The sequence below is a fragment of the Paramisgurnus dabryanus genome, chromosome 11 (genome assembly GCF_030506205.2).
Source record: "Paramisgurnus dabryanus chromosome 11, PD_genome_1.1, whole genome shotgun sequence".
NCBI lineage: Eukaryota > Metazoa > Chordata > Actinopteri > Cypriniformes > Cobitidae > Paramisgurnus > Paramisgurnus dabryanus.
The window spans coordinates 35,365,814-35,392,624 of NC_133347.1; the positions used below are offsets into that span (position 1 = coordinate 35,365,814).

The 26,811-nt window shown below is 37.9% G+C and overlaps 1 protein-coding gene across 1 annotated transcript; it reads right to left on the reverse strand.

Annotated features, from left to right (window-relative positions):
- Positions 1-500: 500 nt before the first annotated feature.
- Positions 501-26,763, reverse strand: brpf1 (bromodomain and PHD finger containing, 1). Its single transcript, XM_065271301.1, has 16 exons — positions 26,559-26,763; positions 24,581-25,344; positions 23,594-23,783; positions 20,211-20,498; positions 16,877-17,391; positions 16,311-16,485; positions 16,098-16,229; positions 12,788-12,916; positions 9,232-9,589; positions 6,634-6,927; positions 5,828-6,100; positions 4,612-4,759; positions 4,092-4,225; positions 3,890-4,005; positions 3,506-3,660; positions 501-1,373 (listed from the first exon to the last, which is right to left on the reverse strand). The coding sequence occupies exons 2-16, from the start codon at positions 25,297-25,299 to the stop codon at positions 1,190-1,192; spliced, it is 3,810 nt and encodes a 1,269-aa protein (XP_065127373.1). The 5' UTR covers positions 25,300-25,344; positions 26,559-26,763; the 3' UTR covers positions 501-1,189.
- Between the last annotated feature and the right edge of the window lie 48 nt (positions 26,764-26,811).

The window sequence follows — 26,811 nt, forward strand, 5'->3', positions numbered from 1 at the left end:
GGAGTGTAAATGTTTTTCATATGTATGTAATGGTGTTGTATGTTTTTTATTTGTAACTTTGTAAGTTGTAACTAAAACTGTCTATGTAAACTGGCCAGGACACTCCCGCAAAAGAGATTTTAATCTCAGTGAGTTTTTATCTCCTGGTTAAATAAAGGTTATTATCACAACTGCACCATCCCAGATAGCTGTTAGGTATCTGAACCTCGTTATGATGGAGAAAACAATGGTGAATTTCAAATTCACCTGACATGAATCAAATTTGAACGGGTTTCCGCTACCCCACAATATACAGGAACTGCAAGACCTGACATTATGGTATCAGATTCCTTAGAAAAAACCAATTGCCAACTTGTCAAATCAATGCTTCGTGCCTCAGAGCTGCTGTTTATTTGTTTACCTCTGACTTATTAGCTTGTTGACTTGGTTATGCAACAGGGACAACCATCTTAATGCTTGCAAATTCACCACTCAAAACAAAGAAAAACTGGAGAAACATGTACAAAATCTCAAACATTTTTTATTAAAGTCTATGGCCTGTATGTTCTACAGTGCTAGAACCGTCACACGGGCAGACGTTACAGTTAGTCATCAATGTATTCATTCATTCATAATAAACAACACAAGTGTAAGAGAAATATACACAACAAACATAGACAGACACACAGACTCGCGAGTTAAGACTGTGTATGAATGCATTTATGGGCAGATGGGAGTTTGTGTCATTTGGAAGAACATAATAAATACATTTTCGCTATTAAGCGTGGGTCCTCTGTATGAAAGCACAGCATGCTTTCCGTTTTAAGCTCATTTATCAACATTTACATGAATTCTCTCTCTCACACAACCACCACACACACATACAGTCAGCAGTACACATGGTATAGCTAAATTGTGTGGTTGATTTTAAAATCGCATTTGATGCGAGCATCAAAAGTGTGTTCATGATATACACAATACTGGCTGTAGTGTGAGGTAAATGGACCACATATTTGTCCTACATTTGTGGCTGTACCTGAAAAACATCACATACATCTTCTGTGTACACGTAAAAACAACCATCCCGTGTCCATGACCATCCGATAGTTTAGCACCAGAGTAGAGAAAGTATTAAAGTGTGTTTTCAATTCAGAAGCATCGCAGTCCTTTCTGTTTGGGACATTAAATGGGTTCATGTGTGTGCATGTGTTCAGTCGCTGTCACTAGTATCGCTGCTTGGGTCGCCTTGGACTTTATTGCGGTGCTGCATGGCACGGTGGTACGCCACCTGAACGGACTTCCTGATGTTTGACTTTCTCCCTTCCAACATCTTCTCCTTATCTAGATCCTGATTGACACCGAGAGGAACCAGTTTGGAGCGTGGCAGCCACTGCCTGTGAACAAACAAACACACTAATGTTTTTTTTTGTTTTACACAATGCCCTCTTTTTTCCATGCAGACATCATTTCAGCTCTTAAAAGCATTTTCATTTCCTCTGGCCTATTTCTTGGTGTTTGCAAGCACAGGATGAGGACGTTCAAAGATGCTGACAGCTCCAAAACCCATTGTTCTCAAACGCTCATGACCCACTTGAGTTTAAGAAGAATGAGATGTCAGCATCTTTGAACATCATCAAAACCTTTTACATATTGCAAAGTGTAATCATACAGGTAATTAAAGTGTGCAAAAATGGCCATAGGCATGTACAAAAACATGTACAGGTACCTTTTAATTTGGAATTGTAATACCAAATGTTAACGTCTGATGTGTTATTGTACACAACCAGACGAACATTTAAACCAGTCAAAAACTTCAAAGAAGTTACTAGGATCATTAGAATTAAAACTGATCAAAGCATTTTTCACATTTCAGGCAAAAAGTATTTTTCTAGAATTAAATAACACATTTTACACATTTTCAAATGTCCATTTTTTCTTTTATAGGCTTGTGATAGATTAGCCAAATCTTAAATATAGTCACAAATTTGCAGTTTTTGTATTACTATTTAAGCTTGTCATCGACTTTCATCTACTACACGTTATCCGTTCAAAAAGTTCTTACCTAAAGAATTTATATTTATCTATAAAACTCATTTTAAGCATTTATATGTAAGCCATTAGATCAAAATGACTTTTTAATGAAATAAAGGTTTTAAAATTTTTTACTAATTTTTACTAGAGTGAAGGATGCTGACTATTCGAATCAAAGACAGCTGAGCAATTGACATTTGCAGTCAAAACTTTTATTACCAATATATTGAACCACTTGTAAATATTTTCCTAAACCCATGATGAAAGTCCAGACATCAGTAAAAAAAAATCAGTCTATATCCATGTTTTATATTTAAGATGAGGAAAACACGCACAAAAAATGTGACAAAAAAGGACAAAAGTTTCTGGGAGACAACATACATTCTGAGAATTAAAATGCAATAATACCCTACAAATGGAGAAGTGAGGGATCTTCAAAGTACATGTATTATTTATTTTAATTTAATTTGTGTATGTGCATTTATGAGGAAAAGACATTTCTCCGTTATGGGCGCGACAATTAGCATTTATTTAAATATGGAAAACCAAACAACAAAAAATGCTTAAAAATCTTTAACAGAAACTTTGCATGGGTATTTAAAACATATTTAAAACCATATACAACTGATATTTAAGATATCAGTATGGTTAAAAACTTTAGGTAAAAACTGGAATTGCCCAGCAAGAAAAAGGCTAAAGTTGTAAAAATTTTGTCTAGGATGTCTGATAAATATGTAAGATACAAATTCTTAGCATTGTACCACAAAAATTATTCTTAGGACTTATTGTTGTTAAGGAACAAAAAGACCATGACTTCAAATGTGTTGCCAGATGGTGATCTTGGAAGTTTGTAAAAACTACTTAAATGTCTAGTCCGGGATAAATCTAAACCCTGGGAACATTTTGGGAAACTGAAATTTTTAAGTTTAATCAAGAAGGTTTAATCTACAGTAGTCGAACACTAACTTGGTTTTTAGTAAGGAATAATTGTCGACAAGCTATTGAATTCTTAGAAAATAATGCACACCCAAGGTGATAATGCGGCACGACGCGAAGCATCAAATAATCAATAAGCGTCAAATGATATTTTCAAATAATTCAAAGGACCGGAGTCAATTATTCCATGGTTTTATACCACGGTTACCACAAACATTGCTCTGGTGCCTATTTTTAAGAAATTTGACAGGTTAGGTGTGCGGTTTACAGAAAAATAATAAACACCAATGGTTCATTATTTATTCAACAGGCCTGCGGTATAATAAGTAATAATAATATATTTGTGAGCTAATTAGCACGTTCTGAATGCACACAAGAGCACCAATCAGGATCAGCTTCCTTTTGTCAACATGAAATCAGTCACATCACTGCCATAAATGTGCATGTTTATCACAAATATGCAGGGATATTTAAAACTAAATCACTTTTAATATGCCGAGTGCATAAGAATGTGTAAATAAATAAAAAAAGAAAACATAAGTGCATGTGCATGACTAACCAGGTTCTCTTGTTGTCAAAGAACAGCACTAGGAATAGATGTTCCCGTGCCTCCTGGGTCATCTGCTCTCCTAGTTTTAGCACCTCTAGAGGTGGGACAGGGATCGGGACACCCCGGTGAAACACTCCTTCTCGTGGCATTTTAGGATCAATGATCTGGGGGAATATATGCAGATTAGTTAGTTAGACATGGACTGAAGCAGCCCTCTGCTGGTCAAAGAGAGTAACACACACACAAATAACTCATAACTGTCATTTTACTTAACTAAGTCAGTTAAGTGAAACTAGTGTATTACATAAAACAAACTTTTAAAGTAACCACAACTACCCTATTTGATATGTTAATACTTAATGCAAGGTACAAGTAGTACAAGGTGTAACTCACCAGTGCAGGATAAGAGGGGTATCCTCTGCATTTGGCCCACACCAGAACAAGAGCGTCTAGAGCATTGTACTCATCAGAACTCATCCAGCATCCCGAGCGGCTTCTGCCTCGAACCACTGCATACAAACACACACACATCACATCAGTCTATGAAGAGTTTACACACAGGCCAGGTCATTTGATGTGTGTCTACTGTACTTACAGTGAGAAACCCCTCTGGCTCCACCCATGGAGTAAGAGTCATTTTCTGTCCCAGACGTCTCCTCGCTGCTGTCCTCCTGAAATGTTGAGCGGGAGAATGAGGCTTTTCCACGGCCCTGTTTAGAGGGAGTAGTACTGCAATAGAAAAAGCAACACAATCACATAACACTTGAATCTCTCTAAATTATTTCTGCTTTTTGTTAACACAGAATGCGTTCTGTAAATGTTATAGGAATGTTACTAGGTCCCCTTCATGGAAGAGATCTCGAAATCAATTACGGGACGTGTTTGGTTTCACACAGAATCCACCCTGGCAATTTTTGGGGAATTGTCTGGGATCAACGTTCTGTATGAATGGGGTTTCGGTCAGTATTAAAGATATCAAGATTAAGTTTCACAGAATGGGTTTTTTTCAGGCAGAGTTACATATATTTATCCTTCTGTACATGCTTTGATTATTATATTCCAGATTCTGACTGTATTTGACTTTATAACCTTATACTTCTCAGTGAAATGCGTACCTGGTCCTGTCAGATGCAGCACTGCTGCTGCTACTGCTGGTGGATTCAGAGTCGGAGCTGGAGCGCGGCAGACTGCGTTCATTCCGGTACACCAGAAAACTCTCAGTCACCGGCCGACTGCTTTCACCAAAACCATTACTGTGTAGATCTGAAAGAAGAACACCACAACACTTCACAATAGAGTAAACCAACAATCTGAGATTGACTTCTACAAAGTACAGCTATAACGTATCACCTATCATCTGACACTGGTAGGGATTTTCAAGCTTTCAAACATGTGTAAGTTCCCATGCTGAATCATAACCAATGAGTGCCTATGATATATATACTGATAATAGAAACCTTGACTAAAATCTAGTTCTTTATTAAATGAAGAGTTAGAAACAAATAAGACAAATATTATTCCAAAGAATTATAAATGTAAACTTGTTAGCATGTACAAATGCTAAACAATTAAGTTTAGTATTGCCATACACACCAAGTTTAGACACTATTTAGATAAGATAAGCACTGCTAAATCTAGTAAATCCTCTTAAATGGTGGCATAAAGACTCTTCTGTTGTCAACATGGGTGTAATTTGCAGGTGAGACATATCCCCACCACTTTTTGAAAAAAAATGAAAAATAGCTTGTGGAAGATATTACAAGAATAAAACCTAAATCTTCATCCGTCACGATCATATACATTAGGAGAGCAAACATCTTTTGGACAGACAATTTTTTTTAAGGAAAAGGGGCATGCAGCCCATTTAAACTGCTTTGCATACCCAAGCCATTAAGTGGATTTTGGGAATACATATATAAGTGTCCGTAAAATATTTATTTGCTAAACCATTGTAATTTCCTGCAAATGTGTCCGTATTATGAAGAGATCGCACAAGTGGCTTACAATAGCTTTGGTACTTGGGCTTTATTCCTATGAATCATTATTACTGTTGCCAAAATGTGCTGTTGTTGCCACATGCATGACCAAAAATCACACTGTATTTGATGCAAAACTAACTTGACTATATAAAAATTTATAGTGTCACGTTTTCTTAAGCAATTGGTCATTTCTTTGAATAGTCAATATCCAGGCAAACTTTGACAAATCCAATGATTATTCATATCTCAAATGTGCTCACTGCATCAAACTGCACTGAAAACGTTTTTTTTTTTTTTTTTACTATTTTATTAATGCAGCTTTCCTACTTGCAGACTTTAGTTAAAAACGTACCCAGTATGAGGTGATCATGTTCACTGTCAGACTCCGAGCTGGAGCTGGACTGTGGGCTGTGGGGTCTCTTGCGTGATTGGGTGAGGGAGGGCAGCTGAGGTGGACCCACTTGATTGGAGCTCAGCACCCCCGGTCCATGTAACAAGTCTCGGTTCTTAGGTGGTCGGCCTGGACGCTTAGGAGGCCCCGCGGCTTTGGGATTTTTCTTCGAGAAGAGGACAGATGTACGACGACCAACTTCAGGGGCCAGCGCAGAAGAGGACACACTAAGATCTACAAAGAAAAGCAAGAAAAAAAAAAATCACATTTTTATTTAAAAATTATGATAATGACAAAGCCAAGAATGTGACTATTATTAATTTATTAATCTGATATTTGTACTATTACTAAATAATTTTATTATTATACTATTAATTCCCAGTTTGAATAGCAGTAAAGTCATTCATGAATCCTTCTCAGAGTTTGTATTATTGTGCAGACTGTGAGGCTACGGTGTGCAAAACCTTTTAAATCATGTTTACAATTTAAGGGCTATAATCAACAATATTAATTTTTTTTAATCTTGCAGCCTGTGCTCTGTAATGAGTGTCAGTTTTTTATATTTATAACATCAATTTTCTGTATGTCTCTTTAATTACATCAGCAAAGCATGGGCACCCTATCACCAACTGCTCCCCGGGAACTTCAGTGATGGCTGCCCACTGCTCTGCGTGTGTGTGTGTCACCTTCACATTCATCTGTTGTATTTAGGGCTTATAACAGCAAATCAGTTGGCTTTAGTTGAAAATGCAAATTTTTTTTCTGACCTTTACCACTGATCTCGTGACTGCTGCTCTCTCCATCATCGTGACGGCCACTCATAGAGGCGTGATGAGCGAGGACTGAGCTACGTTCCAGCGACACACCTGACTCGTGGTTGCCCAAACCACATACACCCTGGGCCAGTTTCCGCTTAATAACCGTCATCTCCTTCTTCAAGGCTTTCGCTCGGCGGGACTGACCGATGCTGTGCTTTCCTGACATGACTTCATCATAACGTGCCTGCAGGATCAGCAACTGTTCCTCCAAAGGCAAACGCCGACGGTTCTCCGGCATGAGATCTGTGAGAGAAAAAAATACATAAAAGGCAGTGAACACCACAGGTGTAACAAAATAGGGCCTCAGGCTTATATAAAACAAAGTGTAATGAACAATGACTGTGAATATAGCTTTACATTTCCCTGTTACCCACCGGAGGTCCCATATGCAGGCTGCATATGTCATCAAGCCTGATTTATTCAAGTTAACTTAGCAACAATTTATAATTAACAAAGAATAATAATAAACTTTATAATTGTTAATACTCATTATACATATATTAAACAGCTGTCCCTTGTGGTTAAATTACGCTAGTTTAACGTCATTCCAGTTAACGACTAACTTGTTATGATGACGTAAAGTGGCAAGAAAAAGTAGGTGAACCTTTTGGAATTTCATGGTTCGTCATAAAATTGTATTTTTTTTCTCCCTCAGGGAAACACATTTTGAGGAATTTTGGCCTATTCTTTCTGGCAGAACTGCTCTAGCTCAGTCATAGTCTTTGGACGTCTCATGTGTACGGCCCTCTTCAGGTCAATCCATAGCATCTCTATTGGGTTGAGGTCTGGGCTCTGACTTAGCCTCTCTTGTCTAATATACTTGGGAATTCATCTTCCCCTCAATGATTGAAAGCTGGCCAGGCCGTGATGCAGCAAAGCAGACCCAAATCGTGATGTTTCCTCCATCATACTTTACAGTTGGGATGATGTTTTCATGGTGATATGCCATTCCCTTTCTATGCCGGATGTAGCTCTGTGTTTTTTTCCAATCTTAGTTTCATCAGTCTACAAACTTCAAGAGTGCAGCAATGTTCTTTTTAGTAAGCAGTGGCATCCTTTGTGGTGTCCAGCTGGAGCTACCTTGCTTGTTCAGCGTTTTATATATTGTAGACTCATGAACAGAGATGTTAGCCAGTTCCACTTGAAGCATATAGGCTTATATATAATGTATACATATATTTTAAATATAAAAATGTAAATGAAGATCAAATATACGTTTCTTAACAAACATGCCTGTTCACATGCGCCAGTTTCTTTTTACGCTGGTGGGTGCTCGTCACAACGTCAAGCAATGCTTAGGTTACTTAGCAACAAAAGAAAGAAAGTGGCATGGTCATGTTTTCTGTCTGGTTTTAGATGCAAAATGTGAAACAAACGAGAATATGTGCTTGGCCATTTCGATGGGTGCTTGCGCCGTGCCCCAGAGCCCCCACGGGATTGGCTCCTCTGTGCGTGCTGTAGCACTTCCATCAGTAAAACAACACTTGGTTCAAGTGAAAAATCTTTTTGTAGTTATAATGTGTCCAGCCGTGCTGAAAACCTGCTGTGATGGTGTACTGGTAGTACAGATTGATATTTTTTCCGCAACCTTGAGTGACCAAGAGAGAATATTTTGCCTTGTTGTTCTGTCCCCAAGCAGTGGGTCAACACTGACATCAGCTGCCTCCCCTTGCAAATAGCGCACTAACTTCCCACCGCAGGTCGCACTTCACCACCGCAGTTGTGTGGTGTTTATGACAACTGTCATAGCCCTAGAGCAAACTCCATAAGTATGAGAGGATTTTATCAGTCAAAGTAGCTGTAATGCACACCTCCAAACGTATTATCTTAACCAGACTTCAAACGACTTCAGTGAATCAATCTTAGATCAGCAAAACGCATAACAGAGGATGTGAACAAGCTTTTCGCCACATTTATTAAGATTTATTAGTAAGCCTTAGCGCAAATATAGCAAATTATTGACTAATTGTTGACAGGTTGGTTAGTTGATTATATATCTGTAAAACCACACGTTTTGACTGGCATGTGGTGATGCTTATATAAAAGCAATGATAGAAGCTAGAGCTGCTAGTTTAATCAAAGTCAGCAATACTAGCCTAATAAATATAAGGGCTTTATATAATTATTTATCATTTATTAAAAATATAACACTATTATTAGATCAAGCCAAGGATTAGGATCTTAGAAATGTTTTGGTTTATTATATTGAGCAATAAAGACAGGAACAATAGTTTTCTTTGTCAAAAGTGGGGAAAAGGATGACAGAGCTATCACGCAAAGGTTACATTTCATTTTATTTTAAACAACCTTGCTGTTTGTTACCTGTAAATGAACACTGCTGACATGTTTTTTTATTTAATGTTTTTAAAAATAAAAAGTTAATGTTTGAAATTTTCTTTAATCATTTAATTATTAAACACTAAAAATATGTTGTGTGTAAAATGTGTAGTTGAGCCACAATATACATGTACAGTATGTGTCGGTGATGACACATGCAGTTTAATAGGGGATAAGATGGAAAAGACAGAGTAAAAAAAAACAACTGACCGTCTTCAGCAGCCGATGCTGATCTCTCTCTCTCTCGTTCTCTGTCTCTCTCTCTCTCATGTTCATGTGGTGACTCTGGGCTTGGCTCTCTGGGAAGATGCATGCCCGTCTCGTAATCATAGCCAATCCTCTCCGCTTGTCTGCGAGCTTGTCGTAAAACAGCAGTACCTGTTTCTCGTAATCGCAGCGCAGCACGGTAGAAGATTGTGTCTTTGGCGTTGTATTTCAGACAGTTGTTGACGATGAGCAGAAAGTCACCCTCAAAAGATTCAAAGCTGAGATATCGATGTGACTCTAAACATTTCCACATCGTCTGAAAGTCCATTGGCCGCTCAATGTGGTCCAGGTAATCTGGAACCTGGAAAAATCCAAGAAAACACAGATATAGAGCATTGATTTGACACAAGAAATGAAGCAGTAGTTGGTAATGCATTTAGGGCTCTGTGTGGGACTTATTTATCCTCCCTTCTTCCACAAGATCTGCCTGTCCCTGAAAACTTTAACATCATTTCCACCACTTCCAACAGACCACTTGATAATAGTGATTAGGGCTGTCACTTTTTATTCGATATTCGAATATGCATTCGAACATGACGTGAAATATCCGTATTCGAACTATAAATAAACCATCCGGTTTTTTAAATGCCATGTGTAGCGCATTTTTTACACTAACACCTCATAATAGGAAGGAGGCTGAGAGTGAGACTGACGACGGCAACTGTGCGCAAGAGAGGGAATCAAATGGGACTAAAATGAACCTCATGTGCATGTCAAGATAGAATTATAGTTTGTATATAAAATGACATATTGTTTATAGTGTTAAATATTATAGCAGAATAAAAAGCTTGTGTTAATACGTTCGCATTATGAAATTAGCATGTATGAAGATAATTTAATCATTTTTACAACGCAATGTAAACTTTATATTAAACAACAGCATTTGTCTTGTAAACGGATTTTAAATGATCATGTGCTGACTGTCGCGCGTCACATAGACGACAGAGTCAAGTGAGATCTGATTAACTCATCTATAAGTTTAATTTCATCTCAAGTATCAAAGGGTTTGTGCTCTCTATCATTGAAAACGGGCAAGCAAACAGTACGCGCAGGGTTAATGTACTTGTGAATGACGGCTCACAAACGCGCGGGATAGGCTTTCTATGTGTGCTTGTTGTCAATGACAGTTCTGGTCACAAACACGCTCAAGCGCGGGATATGTGTGCTTGTCAATGATGGGCATTAAATCCGCGAAATTCCGCTGAGTTTTCTGCCGAAATCTGCGGGCGCGAATTCCGTTTGCGTCTGTCTATATACTCCTGCTGCTAAGTTGTCACGTTATTGTTTGTAACTGTTCTGAATCTTTTTCTTTATATATATAAGTTTGTTATTCATAAGTTGATAACCTGCTGTTTCAAACATTAAGTAAAAAGTAATCCAGACAACCCTGTTTATGACTGTCACTGTTAATAATTTTGAGATTGAATCTCCATTACGGTGGGTTTTTGATGCGCGTGGGGGGCGGCGCCTAGATATTCGAATATATTCGGATACATTGCATGATATTCGAAATCCGTTCGAATTAGATTTTTCTCAAAAGTGACAGCCCTAATAGTGATTACCTGATGTACTGTTTTTGCATACCTATGTGTTTTTGCAGTAATTTTTCACAAATCTTTTATTTAATAGTGAGCCTCATGAAGTCTTTAAATACAATAATTACAACAACAATACATTTACATTATCTTTAACATCTTAGATATTTAAAAAAACACAGTAATCTCTATTTTTGGATAATCCAGATTACAAGTGATTTATAATTTATTTACTTCCATATTTTTCCTTCTATGAAAGTGAATAGTGTCCACGAATGGTTTGGTTACAAAAATTTCTCAAAAAATCTTTTTCCTTTGTATTTGTATACAGGTTTTTAACAACATAAGGGTGAGGAAATGATGACAGAATTTTTATTTTTGGGTGAAGTATCTCTTTAATAAATGTACTATTTGTTACACGATGATATTTACAGAGGTGACTGACATATAGAATGACAGTTGCTCGTCCCCTCTATTTCTTCCAGTCACTCCTCACCCTTTTTCCTCACAGTGCCCATTTAAGTTACAAAAAGATAGTGAGGTAGACTGAAACTAAAAGAGGAGAGTTTGATCATTTAAGACACAATAAACAGGTGGTCTAATAAATTTGTGCACTGTACATCATCTATTACGGCGAAACTTTACAGCAAAACATCTACGGTTCAAACATTTCCACCATCACATGTTATATGAAGAGCTCTTTTCCAAAACGCTATAAATCCATTTAAATAGTTTTCAGAAAAAGTACATGTTTTACCTAGACCTACACATTTTGTGAAAATTCAATTTATACTGTTAAAATGGTTTTTTTGCTCAATCTGAACATGTTGAATAATGATTATTAAATCAAACAACAATATTGTTGATTATAAATTCAAAGTTAATTTTATTTTTTTTCAAAACGCTATAAATCCATATATTTTTTCCATAAATGTATGTTTTTTCTTTAAAAAACAAAAAAAAAACAAATAAGAGAATATGCAACATATACTCAGGGACTCTTCATACTATAAATGAATAAGTTAATTATTCATATTGTGATATACATTGGAGCCAGTTTGAAATAAACAGAATTACACATAACTTATTACTTCCCCCACCATTTCAGTTTTCTCCTTAGCAGGGCATTAGGAACCCCTTTTGCTTAATATTTCACCTCTCTCTCTCTCTCTCTCTCTCTCTCTCTCTCTCTCTCTCTCTCTCTCTCTCTCCTGCTCTCTCTCTCTCTCGTCTACACACAGCGAGCTCCCATTGATCTGCTCTCAATGACATACCATGTAACAACACGCTCATAATGTCCAATCCAAAAAGCACAACTTTACAGATGTCCCTGCATTGTTCACTACCGACATTTTGTACTTTTGCACGACATTGGTCAATGTATCAAACGCAAGTCTGTCTATCAGCAGGCTATCGAGCTATTCAGTACTTTTCATGTTACGTTAGCAGGCTTCTTCACAGGAAAAAAACTTTATCGCGAACGTACAAAACTGTATTAAACGAGCCAGTTCTGAAACGAAAGTTGTACATACCAAACACTTTGATGAAGATCGCCTTGCAAACGGGTACCTTCTCCGGGTGATGTATTAACATGACATTAATCCTCATTTTGAGTAATGAATGAACATAAACAAACATCTGTTCAGAGCGCCGCCATTGGATTGCGTCGAACGCTCATCGAGTTCTGATTGGTCGAGAGGATAAATCGCGTTTAGGCTAAAAATAGGCTCGGCGCTTATCGCGTTTTGGAAAAGAACGGCATCTTGTACCTACATTTTAACAAGGAAATGTAATAATTTGACATAAAACATTCATGGAGCAGTGAATAGGTTCAGTACACAGCCAAATGACATGACAAACTCATTTTTTTTAAAAATGGCGTTTATCGCGTTTTGGAAAAGAGCTCTTCATATTCTGTCACACCATGTGACCTTTAAGGAAACCTATGAGAGTGTGTGTTTTACCTCACTTAATCGTACAGGCTCAGTGAAGAAATTGCTGATGTCTCTCTCCTGCAGCTGTTCCAGTGTGTTACGTAATAAAATCAGGAATGGAGTCAACTGCATCTCTAACATCATCTCCTGAACCTTTATCTGAACATGCATGAAAGCAGTCATAAGTCATTTAAATACACAGAAAAAACCACATCAGAGTTATTGCTACTGTGGAGTACAAAAATATCTATTATCTAAATATCTAATACCTAATACAGTGGTTCTCAAACTGGGGGCCAATATGTTTTGTTTAATTAAATTGTTACATTTTAAAACTAGTTTTTGTCATACATTTTCTTTGGGGGGCCGCGAAGGAATGCACTGTACACAAGGGGGGCCGCACGCTGAAAAAGTTTGAGAACCACTGACCTAATATACATGTATAAAAATGACAGATACCTTTTTTTATACAAATTAAAATCATATTAGTTTTCACAATATCACAATTACATAAAAATGGGGTTCATTTTAATTAACCGTAACACTTTACAAAAAGGTTGTATTTGTTAACAATTATTTAATGTATAAGCTAACACGAACTAATAATAAACATTATTTGTTTATGTTAGTTAATGTATTTAGCAATGTTTACTAAAACAACCTTATTGTAAAGTGTTACAGAATTAATTTTATAACTTTGGTTTGAAATGTTGAGATGGGTCAATGGACTTTTTTATTTTAATTTAAAGGTGCCAAAGAATGCGCTGAAATAATCTGTTAAAATGTTCTCTGATATCAACATAGAAGGATTGTGGCTTTATTAAGTGCAAACATTATACAGAGACTGTTTCACATTTACAATCCTTTGATTTGCTCTAAGAATGAAATGGTCTATATTACTACCTTATTTGAAAGGTTCATGAATAATAATGTTGAGCTCTGCTCTGATTGGCTGTTTTACAGAGCAGTTCCTTTCAGTAGCTCTGTGTGTTTGTGTCTGTACAGAACCTTATGTTTGAGTCTGTATTAGATGAACATGCATATTTTGAGGAATAATTAATTGTATCTAGATTGTTAATGGACTTTTTGTGTGGTAAGTTTGTGTTTCTTTTAATATGGACCTGCAAAACGTAGTATAACTTCAGCCTAATCGCTAGCATATAGTATTAAAAGCATATATAGTTCTAACTCAGCAGTCACAACTTTGTTTTTAACATTGTAACACCTGTTGCACTTATGGCGCTTTTCCATTGCATCATACCCCACGGTTTTGGTTTAGTTTGGGTCGGGTCGGGTCAGCTTACTTTTGGGAGCTTTTCCACTGGGTGCAGTACGTAGTACCCGATACTTTTTAAGTACCACCTCGGTTGAGGTTCTAAGCGATCCAAGCTGATACCAAACGTAACGCGAAAACACCGTAGATCACTGACTGGTCTGAGAGAACGTCACTTCCAGCGTCATCGCTATAATGTAAAAGATTAGCTTTACCTTAGTGCTATCTTGCGCTGTCTCGAGCAAAAATGTTGTCATCTGTGCACTGCTATAAGTTCCCAAACTCCCTTTTAGCGATGAAAAACATCCACAGGTTGAGAACCAGGAACACCGTAACAGACTTGCATATGTATATTATTTAGAAATGATATCCAAAAATGTATTTGTAATAATGAAATGCAGACACATAATTAACTTAATCATGTGAACATAGGTTCATGATCAAATGTTAACATTGGCCAAAGTACGGATAAAAATACCGTTACAGTACCGGACCGTTAAGCAGTATCAGTAAGAGTAGTAATACCGTTAAAATCTTAACGATACCCATCCCTAGTCATCATTTTCTCATCCTCATGTTGTTACAAACCTGTATAAATTTCTTTGTTCTGATGAACACAAAGGAGGATATTTTGAGAAATATTTGTAATCAAACCATTCGTGGACGCCATTTACTTCCATAGTATTCTTTTTTCCTACTATATAAGTCAATGGGGTCCACAAACGGTTTGGTAACAAACATTCCTCAAAATATCTTCCTTTGTGTTCATCAGCACAAAGAAATTTGTACAGGTTTGTAACAACATAAGGGTGAGTGAATGAAGACAGAATTTTTATTTTTGGGTGAGCTATCCCTTTAATCTGCTGAGACACATCTGACACTGATCAACAGACAAACACAACGCGTCTCAGACTTCACACAATCTCCCAAACGAACATTATTGGGAACCTAAACAAAAAAGCAAACACAGTAAAAGACAAATATAATGCATGCACTGTAAAAGGGTCAAACAGAAAGCTGCATCCTCCGGAGGTCGCATATGCAGGCTGCATACATTCGCAAGTCGTGAGCATATTACAACAAGTCGCAATTAACTAAATAATTATTAAACTTTATAATTGTTAATAGTCTCTAATAAGACAGTGATGAAGTAAATGCAGTTTAAAAATGCGACCTCCGAAGGATGCAGTCTTTTATTTGAGAAATGGCCAGCACCTGCACAAGAAATCTCGCGAGACACATGTAATCTCGCGAAACACATTTAATCTCGCGAGATCTCGTTGCACCCCTATTAATTACCTGCTTGTAAACTTCTGTTCACTGTTCTTTTTTATAAATTTAGGATTTGTATTTCTTTATTCATTGAGTTGAATTGAGAACGGAGTATAAAAATTGATCCGAGAACCGGGATCGAAAATTGAACCGAGAATCGAAATCGAATCGATTTGATAGCTTGTGAATCAAAATCGAATCGACCTGGAACATCTGAATCGATACCCAGCCCTATATGATACAGCAGCGCAAATATAACGACACGCCTATAATCCCTCCCATTGCAAAGTGTTACTAAACTCGATGGGAAAGCTAACCAAGCCAAAGTGAAGTGAGCTGACCCGACCTTACCCAAACCGTGGGGTCCTATGCAATGGAAAAATGCAATTAATGTAATGTGTAATTTAATGTTGAAGGCGTAAATATCGACTGTAACGTCAATGTTAGTGTTATGTTAAGATTGGCCTGTTGTCCATCGATCTTTTGCATGCATGAGGTTTACGTAAGGAGAAAACAATTGTGTTTGAACCTCATGATATGTCGTTAGATTGTACAGAACACTTGTAATTCATCTATGCCTAGGTAAATACAGTTTTACATTCTACGGCACCTTTAACAAATTTTATGTAAACGTGAAATAAAATGTTTCAAAATTATGCAACGCCATATCCTGTTTTCATGAATTGTGCACCCCTATTTTAATTAAAGTACTTCTAAAAACTACAACATAAGCATATTTATTTCAGAAAACAATGTATTCAAAGGTACAGCATAAAAGCAAAAGACAAGTCTTACTGTCTCTCTCTTGAGCTTCTCTCTCTTGCGTATGAGTTCCACCAGCAGTCGGGCTCTCTCCAGGTCATGACGGAGTCTCTGCCACGCTTTCAACTGCTCCTTCAACACTGAGTGTTTCTCTTCACAGTCCCTCTGTGCACAAACACTTAACATCAACAAAGAAAACTTTTCTTCACAGTTTTCACAAATATAACGTCAGAGTAATGCACTAACTGTGTTGACGGCGGGGAGCGGCTCAGCATTGCGCTGGGACTGCAGGTGCGTCTGGAGACGTCGGAGGAGAGGAACTCCATTGCGGCTCTGTCTCTTCAGTGTCCAGTAGCTGTGCAGTCTCTGCATGAATTGACTTTTCCTTTGTACTGTCAGGTTACTCGTGATCTTACTTAACCTAAACCAAAACAAGTATCATTTACTAAAAGGGCATCTTCACACTTCATCATTAGAATGTGACTATGTGTGACGCATTTAATAGTTTAATATGGTTCATGTGGTTGGTGTAAAAATGTTTTCCCAAACTCAAGTGGTGTGAACCAGATGCGAATCAACTTGAAAAGGTGGTCTAAGTTGTCTTTTGAAAGTGTGCTTTAGACTATTTGTTTTCATTAGACTATTTTCAGACCTTTCCTTGCCCCATGAATGTTTTATCTTTCAAACCAACAAACTAATGTGTCGTTAACTTGTGTTTTTACGTGTAATTGGCATTTAAGTACAGTAAAAGAAAATGATAAATAAAAATGACTGGCAATGTGAATGTGTATAAATGTATAAAATATGCATACTTGTGGGGTGGTATGCACGGCACGGACACCACAGGTGCGGCTGCTCTCCTCTCAGCCAGTATCTTTCTTGCCTTTTTCATCTTCAGCCGTGATTTCGCTTTTACTCTCCTCGCTCGCTCTGAGCTCCATCCCTTTCCTTCCTCCTCACCACCCACAATTTCATCCTCATCCTCTGCCTCCCCCTCACTGTGTGAGGAGTCAATACTGGCCCCTCCCACTCCTCCAAGTGGCCGGGCAGAGCCAGGCGGGGTGTGGATGTCGCAGTATGCAGTCTTGCGTACGCTAAACGAAGTCCCATTAGCACCCGTTTCACGAACTGGCTCCATTTTCATGTAAAGGCCGGCCTGCTGGGCGCAGGTGACGTGGAAGGCAGTGTAGCAGTTTGCTTTGTGACACTGGATGCAGGCACCAGAGCCACGTTGTTTACAGATGTAGCAGGTTAGCTTCCAGCGGGCTGGGGGAATATGCTCAATGCTGTCTATAGGCTCAAGGAAGACCGTATTGGCAAAACATACCTGCAGAGAAAGAGTACATGAACAAGATGTTTCTTTGCTTTTTAACAGTCTTAATTGGCCTTAAACAAGCAACAATAACATCTTATTCTTAAGCAAAATTATCAAAAACATACTTGTGTCATTAGAAGTTATTTTTGTTTCAAATTAGATTTAATTGTTCTTTAATGTATATGTAAGAATTACAATTGTTCTATAATTTCAGGATTTAAAGAATAAATAGGGTGGTCTGACTTCAGCTATGTGAAATTATGCAAAATAAAATAAAAACACCTGCTCAAAAAAATGATAATAATAAAAGAGAAAAGAAAAGATATTTAATACCAACAAGATCACTGACTGTTTGGTTTGAATTTGCCAAAAATTTTCATGATATGACTGCATTTGTAAATAACTTCATTGAGCCCAAAACGGGCAACCTATGATCATTGGATAACATTCAACCCATCATGTGCCCAGGAATATAAAGACAATCTTATTTTATTTAGACTCAAGACCAGTAGGTGGTGTTGTGCCAAAATTGCATGGGTGCACTCGGGTTATGCTTGTAATGTAAAAAGAAAAACTGTTACCTCCTCTCTACTGATGTGTTATTGTAAAACACAGATTGTAAAAGTATGGACATAGTGTCCGTGACGTCAACCATAGGTGAGGGAGCTTTTTTAAGCCAATATCTTGGCCATGCATCACCGTACATCACTCGCTACAAAAAAAGTTACAAAAAAATTCACCCCCCTCCCTAACAGTTGTTATGAAGGGCAAAATTAGCTATAGACCAAAATAGCCTTTTGTACCAGGCTGTAAACATACTATTTTCTACTGTAAAGTTTGGCACTTTAACATGGCGGTCTATGGGGGATAGACTCTAGCGGCCCGCCGAAAAATTGCAGTTTAGGTCATTTGTGTATTGGCTTCATCAGATAGATCAGAAGGTTGCTCCTCAGTTTATCACTAGACACTGTATATACTGTTTATTATGGAGGGGTAGTATATTGAGTTTTGGTTATACATTTAAAATTGTTTGTGTATTTTTTCTCAGCGGGATATGGTATGAAACAATCCACTTAATTCTGACATCACACACCGCTTCCGGGTCGAATCGCTCACAGATGCCACAGGGAAATAACAAAAAAAAAACGAATATACACTCGTATCATAATGTTTAAACTACCAAAGCCCCCGATCCAAATTTTTATCTCCATAAAAAAATCTGAGATGACCAGACATTGACTCATGAACATTAATTATTTATGAACTATTCATATATTGCTGTCAGTGATTCAATGAGACTGAGCTTATAAAAGTTTTGCTTAAATGTGTGATATGAATAAACAATGCTGTGTTAAATGACTGGAGGCTTGGGGCCAGAAACAGTATCAATGAGTATGTTTACATGCACAGAATATACCACCTATAGTACATAATAGTCGATCAAAAAGCCGACGGCATATCTGTCTTAAGCTGTACAGTTGTATCTCTTCTCGTGTCTGCAGAACCTGTAAATGTAACATAAGCTTCTATTTTAACAGTTTCTCTGCCAACTGCTTTAGTCCAGCGGATACTTTTATGCATTACTTGGCACTTACTTCCACGTGTGACGTTTATCTTTCATACGCGCAGACATGCGCACATGGACAAAACCGTGAGAAAGCGAGTTAAGGTGTTTACATGCCACGCGAAATAGGCGTAATGAGCAAAAAACTACCTGTGCCGATCGGTTTTTGCTTACGCCGTTTATGGGCTTTCCCCGATTAAAGAAAACAGTTTTACGCGTTAACATGACCCCACGTGTTATCAGTTTATTAAGCATAATCGGCGTAAGACTGTGCATGTAAATGCACTCATTATGTCATGACTTAAGAAGCGGATACAGTCTATATCGGTATGGTCTGATACCCTCCTTCTTTCAACAGAAGTGCTGCCAGAAATGTACACTGAGGTCAAGACATAAACAAATATATTTTAATCTGAGTAAAACATTTGGCAATTGTGGATGCTGCTTTGCGATAAGAAATTAAATTACTCAATCCAGCTGTGGTTAAATTTGCAGCTGTTTGTTGCCGTAGTGCCACCTGAGCTTTCTAATGCTATTTTTAATAGTGATGATGATTCATTAAACTCCCCCTTCTACCTACACACATAAAACAGTGCAACCGAGTTGTAGGTTGCCAGGTTGAGTTAAAAAAAAATTGGTAAAATGCACGTCACAAACTATGAAAAATATAAAGTTCAATTTCGTCCAGCGAGATGTCTTCAAGTTTGTGTGAATGAAAACGGCCAGCATACTCAGAGTTAATGCACTATTTGACTTGATAAGTGACCTAAGCATTGTTTGAAGACAACCACCCACTGCCGGAAAAAAGAAATCGGTGCCTATGAACACAAACGTTTGTTAAGAAACATATATCTGATTATTGTTTACATTTTTGTATTTCAAAATATATTTATGCATTATATGTAAGCCTGTATCCAGCTTCTGGTGCATTACCACCATCTACTAAACTCAAGAGTTTTGTTATGATACATAGAAAAAATTATAAAACTGGCATCCCTGCAATTAATTGTGTGATTTGCTTATTCGTCATTATGCAATGTTATTGCTGCTGCAATTCATTGTGTACTTCAATAAAAAAAAAAAACATAAACCAAGTAACAGGTCAAATGTCTTGCTTATTATGCAAAAAAATGTGAATGAATGAAATATTGTTTGTTAACAATTTACACCTGGTCATGTCACAGTGTATGAAAGAAGCTCAAACGCATGACCACACATTTAGTGGCTACCCGCAAGCCCTGTTCAAACACATTTTCACAACACTCACCTCCGGGATCCAGAGGGCACATACTACATGTGCCCAGCGGGCATCGTCTGTCTGTTTAAAAGCACCACCCTTGTTGGGGCAGAGGGCACAGTCCACTGCTCTGGAAGGAGACTGCAGACAGCGGCGACACAGCCACTGGCCTTCTGGAATGTAGGGAACGCCGTAACACTCCTGATGAACTGCCAGGTTGCACATGTCACAGAACAGGATGACATTACTGTTCTGACACTCGCCATCATTACAGATACAGCACACTGCATCTTCATCAATCAGAGAGCTTGGGTCACCCTTAAAGAGTCAGAGAGTGGGTGTTAGTTTCATCAGTCAATTGTCTTTAGGGCTTACACAATGCAAAACAAACAGCCACCCCAGTTGACTTATTTGTGGTGTTCACTAGTTTCACAAATTAAAAAATCTTCCAAACCATAATCCGGTTTATAATTGAGCATTTTTGACCCCCAACGCCTAGTTCATTTGACTAGTATGAGCTGGAGGTCTTCTCAGGTCCAAAGAAATATACCTGACCCGTAATTACTTTCTACCCGAACCCGACATGCATAAATATAGTTCATGACGATGTATCGTTATATCAATATTTTGAACAGCACTAGTGTGAGTGCAGACGAGTGAGGGACAATCAACAAAAAGTTACTTATGCTGCGCTTACACCAACATGTGGTAGAGGCGTGAAGCACAAGTGATTTCAATTAGTGATGCACCGATGTATCGGCCGCCGATATTTATCGGCCGATTTTTGATGAATTTGAAATCATCGGCATATCGGCAATAGCACGAGAAAGGCCGATACCAATTGTTTATTAATTAACTGCATAAAGAAATCCATTATATGTAAAAAACGAGTTAATGTTGTTAATAAAATAAATGCTGAATAGCAAAAACCACCTTTGAAGGTTGTCATGCTGTCTTATTATATTTGTTTTAGCTTAATTTGTGCCTCTCTTATTATGTTGGTCAGTTGAATGTTAATTAGATCAAATCCATGTTCAGTAAAAATAATTTGATGCAGAAATAAACCTTCAAATAGACCAACTGTATAGTATTATATACAAGTGTTTAATATCGGCATCGGTATCGGCCAGAAGTTGTCTGTTTAAATCGGTATCGGCCCAAAGAAATCCTATCGGTGCATCCCTAATTTCAATGTTAAGTCAATGTGAAGACGCGTTGACGCATGTCTGGAGGTCCCGCGGCGTGGATGAGTCGTTTAGCGCGGCGCGGAAGACGCGTTTCCGCCTCATTCGCGCATCTGGTGCAGTAAGCGCGAATGGTGCTTTTTGTGCATTTTGCGTTTGACGCGAATTTGCGGCTGACGCACGAGTTTAAAAATTTTAACTTTGGCGGATTTTCACGCCGCGTTAACCAATCAGGAGCCTGCCTGCTTTTGTGGCAGCAGCCCCGCATGGAGTCACTCATTCAGCATGAAGGCTTTTGAAATGCCATTGCGACCCTAACTTTTAATGGGTCGCAAATGTATCACTGATTATTTTTGTACCTACCTTATGTTTTAGGCAATATGCTATGATTTACTATGAGCATTTATTAAAACAGAAATGTGTATTGTAAGAATACGTTTTATAACGTGCTCTGAGCCTTCAACATGGTGAGCGTTTGCGTACTTTCTGTTTCTTAATGAATTGGGTCGGTGCGACGCGAAGCAAGTGTCACATTTTATCCTTCCATGTGTCTGAACTTGAGCAGAGTTTTACCATTAGAGGTCTTCACGGAATACCCGAGGCCCCTGCGGTTCCGGGTTTATATTTTAAATGGTCAGTCGCGTAGGGGTCGGTCCTAGTTTAATTACTTCGGGTCCCAAGTCTGTTTAATATTTTGTGTAAAACCCGAGTCGATCGGAGAACGGCCGCGAGCGATACCGCGCTAAAACTCAGGGCAGATTCAGCGTGCCTCCAGTTTCTATGACGATAACAACTGGCTCTAGTTACGACCACGCGCTGCATTTTCTTTCTCCCATTTTTTATTATCTTATTATTAATAAACCATATCTTTTCAAAAAATGTTGGTAGAAAAAAAGCAATGCTAATGTCAAGCATTGCACTGAACGAGCAAAGCTCAAGCTGACTCTAGATATAAAAAACGTAAAGATATATGTAAAGTCACCTGTCACCGGGACCGCAAGTAGACTTTTAAATTTGAAATAATGAGTGGATTAAGCTTTTTTAATCGGTAAGAGAGAAATAGAAGCAGTTAAAGTGCCTATCTAATAGAAATGATAACCATCATAACACCAGTCACATTTATAATCTATAGACCTGCACTGTCTATTAATATAGTATACATAGTATTGTATATATTGAGTTTGAATATAAAGGGGTCATATATCAGTGCAAAAACAGTAGTGTTTTTGTGGTGCTTTGACAACCAGTGTCAGCTTTGTTCAAAGAAAGTTTGGGGTGGTTAGATTAACAAACTAAAATGTGAAATTAATATTAATGTTCAATAAATCAAAGTATTGTGTTGTGTCACACATTATTAGTTCTTTGTCACATGTAAAATAGACAATTTTTTGTCGGTGGGTAATGATTGTCCTTTTCAAGTAAATTTCAGATCTGTGGGAAACATTGCAACAAAAAAAAAAACAAGGCGGCACATGGTTTAAAAGATGGCAAGTAAAATTAAAAGCACATCTGTATGCAATACAGGTTCATTATTTATTGTTCATTATTATCCATAATATAATATAATATAACATAACTAATTTGTGCGACCAAATCATGTTTTGTGCCAGTAACTGAAAAAGTTAGTAGCACAAGTGCCACCAGTGGAAAAGGGTAGTGTAGTTCCCTGCAGATACTCAATTTTATCAATGCTTCTCCAACAAAGTTTACAGAACTTTGCCACTTTATAGTCTAGGGACACTTGTTGTATTACAACCAACCTCGTTGTTCGCCCAAACAAAAGTGCTTGATGCTTTTGCATTCTTGATTTTTTTATATTTATCCCTCTGTAGAAGAATGTTTCTATGCGCAGGTGCGTAGGGTTTCGTTTCAAAGTAACATCAACAACTACTGGCCTAGCACACATAATACAGTGTTTTTAGTCATTTTTGTGGATTTGTGCAAACTGAGATAACTTTGCCAGCATGCAGTGGGTCTGTAAAAGTGCCATAGATGGTTGCTTATTGGCCAAAAAAGCCCACCCACAAAAATCTATGATATTCTAGTCTCTAGACAGATTTAGATATTTTTTACTGGTTTCAAAGTCCATTAGGCAAAAATTGCAAAGCCAAGCACCCCAATTCATCAAGCAAAAAGATTAAAGGGATTATTCGTAAAAATATTGACGTAGTAATAGTAACGCTTGACTTGAAAATATCCCTAACTGAATATCTCAAGCTAATATCTCACCTTGTTGTGACTCTCAAAGTACGACTCCTTCTCCAGTCGATCCATTAGATACTCGAAGACCTCCTGAGGGATGGAGGCAACCCCATCTTTTTCACGTTTTTCATTCATGATCCCTAGCCAGATGTAGTCTTCCTCATCTATATCATACTCCACCTCCTCATCCAGCTCTTCTGCAGACTTATCAATGTACCTAAGAAAAGATGTAGAAATAAACCAGTCAAAGTGTGATTTTAGATACAGCACAAATAGATGATAAAATTGGGTGTTTTAAATAACAATTAAAAAGAATAGCTGTGATCTTTATTACATTTCAGCATTATTAAGCACATGGCCTATGAAAGCTCAGAATGTACTCCTTTTATGTATGTATTTTGAATAAAAGATTACAAAAAACATGTTATTAAAACAGCGTCAGAGTATCCAATGATCTGTTAGATATTGTGGAGAAAGAATTTAACACAAAAGATTCTGACCTTTTTGGTAAATAAATGGTTTATGGTTTTTAAAGGGCTAACGTGTTTTTATTTACCTATGTATCAAAGGTTGAAAATAGCCAGTCTCTCTCACGGATGAATGCTGGGTTACTCTGTCTCTTTTGTGTTGAATTTTTTCATATTATTTAACATCAAAGAGAAAAGTCCAAGCATTTTGAGAATAAATTTGTAGCATTACAGGTAAACAAAAATAAAATCAGCCTTAGTACTATTTATTTGTTTAAACACCATTCCAGCATCTATGTCTATAGTCATGGTGAAAAAAAGTTAATATATACACAAGTTGGTTAAGGACAATTTGGCATCTCCAGTTCACTTAACCTGCATGTCTTTGGACTGTGGGAGGAAACCTGAGTACCCAGAGTATCAAAAATAATATTAAAAAGAATTTTAAAAAATCTTATGAGCAGGTGAAGTTTTTTTCACTTAATTAGGTCTCTTAATTAATGTTTCATCCATGCTCTGCTGACAATACAGTCTAGATTGTCTTTACCTGTAGTAAGATGTGGGTCGAGTAGGGGCATCCGGTCTCTCCTGATCCAGCTCTCGAAAGACCACTTCAGGAAGCTTCACAGCTGGTCCAGGTGGGTTCACGTGATGGTGTGTGCTGTTGTCTTTTTTCTTCTCTTTGCTTTTGTGCTTTCCTGTTTTTTGAGGCCCTTTCTCCCCATTGGTTGCAGAGCTGTCCAATCTGTCCTTACCAATTCCTCCAGCCTCACTTCCACCGCCGTTACAAGCGGTAGGGCCCCCCATTCCTGAGGATGGGGGATCTTCAGCCCCGCTGTCCTCCTCTGAAAGCACATCCAGGTTCTCAAAGATGCTAATGCGATGAACTCGTCCACGGATCTCCAGTTCGACCATTCGCTGAGCTTCAGCATAGGTCATCGTCTCTCTAACGGGCGAATGGGAGTGTTCAGAACGCTCGGCCGGGCTACCTGGTGTAGCGCCTTGCCCAGTAATTCCGGAACCTGTACTAGAATCGGGGCCATCGCCTGACCCCGCCAAGGAGACCCTAGGCGGTCGACCCTTCCGCTTTTTCTGGGGGGTGCCTTGGGGAGGGGGTGGGTTGTCATGATCATAGTGGTAGAGGTGATACTCAATGCCACTGTAGCTTTTGTAGACTTTACGGCAACTTTCCACTGGGCACTCGTAGGGGGGTTTGGTAGCCCGCAGGTTGTGGCAAAATGTCTTAACGTCAAAGTCCAGCCCCATTTTGTCAATGGACACTGCTGTGACAGGAAAAAGTCTGGCTTACATCTATGAGAGGCAACAAAAAAGAAAAGTCTGATTGAACAAGTCTGCACTAGCTATACAGAATTGTGATTTTTTTTTGTTGCTTTGCATCATTGTAACTCAACTTTTCATTAGAAACATAAACAAAACAAATAGTGACTGGAATCTCACTTAGACTATAGCAATGTCTATTTACAGAACTGTTACATAATAGCAATATCACACTGGCAAAGTGGCATTCACGCAGTTATACTGAATATAAGGACAACTGTGATCACTGGAGCACTCGTGGTTATGGCCCTAAACAAAGCACTGGAAACATCAATCATGTCTACTGTAGTAAAATTAAAAACGAAGATAATGCTGACATAACACCACTGACAGGTGACAAGAATTCTCAGGATTCTCAGGATTGTGTGTCTTTATTAAGTTCACTGGTGGTTATTTATACTTTGTGGGGTTTAAACATACATCATTTCAGTTACTAGATAATTTTTTTAAATCCCTCAGCCACAGCACCCAGGTTCAAATGCAAGTTTTCAATAGCTATCAAACTCTTCAGCCAAATAAACAAGAACAACAGTAAAGGCCTTGACTAAAGTAACAGTATTGCTTAGAAAAACGCAGCATCATTTATTTCCCTCTATTATTTTCAGATGATAAAAAGTTGGTAAACTGACCCCTTTACTACCCCGCTCTCTAACTTAACCTTAAGTTAGTTCCCATTACTTTCATTTGTACAATTCATGATTACCGCATTTTAACTAAGTTAAAAAAAGTTAAATTGGCGGTAACTTTAAGATTTAATTAACTCCTATTACTATCTCAGACATGAAAATCACAGTTTATAAATTCCCTTATATGTTCCGAGGATCAAGCGTAGTGAAATTGTGACATTCATCTAGATCTGCTTAACAAAGTACTGTGATGCTATAATGGTACAGTCACGGCATCATATAGCAATATCATGATACACCATGGCCCTTAATAATTACCGTTGCCCTAAACTATGTAAAAATTGCTATCACTACTGCGACTTACATGTTTTAAAACCATGGTATTGCAATACCATTACTTTGTGTTAATGGGTGATTACAAACAAACCTTTCACATGTTCCTTTAGAGAAAACGTATTACAGATATGATCATACAAAAATATGCGTATATGATCACATGTAAATAACATCACATACACACATCTCTAACAGGTGAAAGTGTGTTTCATGATAAACCCTTACTACTTCAGAGTCCGCAGCAGAAATCACATGTACTCCGAGGCCGAGTCACGCTATGATGAGTTTAATTCAGACCCGATGAGTTTAATTCAGCTCCGACGAAAAAACGTGAGTAAGATTAATAGATCCCGCATAAATTCAGATCTTCACACAATCAACAACATCAGGAACTAACGAACAAAAGGAGCTAACACGCGATTCCAGTCAACACATTCGCCAAACGATCATAAAGGAAACACTGTTTTCGTAATTTTTT

Bases quoted from the DNA above. Each gene is read 5' to 3' on its own strand.
- brpf1 (XM_065271301.1), bottom strand. From the start codon at position 25,299: ATGGGGCTGGACTTTGACGTTAAGACATTTTGCCACAACCTGCGGGCT. The intron at 20,499-23,593 runs GTGAGATATTAG...TGACTCTTTAAG, and splicing joins ACTTTGAGAGTCACAACAAG to GGTGACCCAAGCTCTCTGAT. The intron at 17,392-20,210 runs GTGAGTGTTGTG...CTTTCTCTGCAG, and splicing joins GTGCCCTCTGGATCCCGGAG to GTATGTTTTGCCAATACGGT.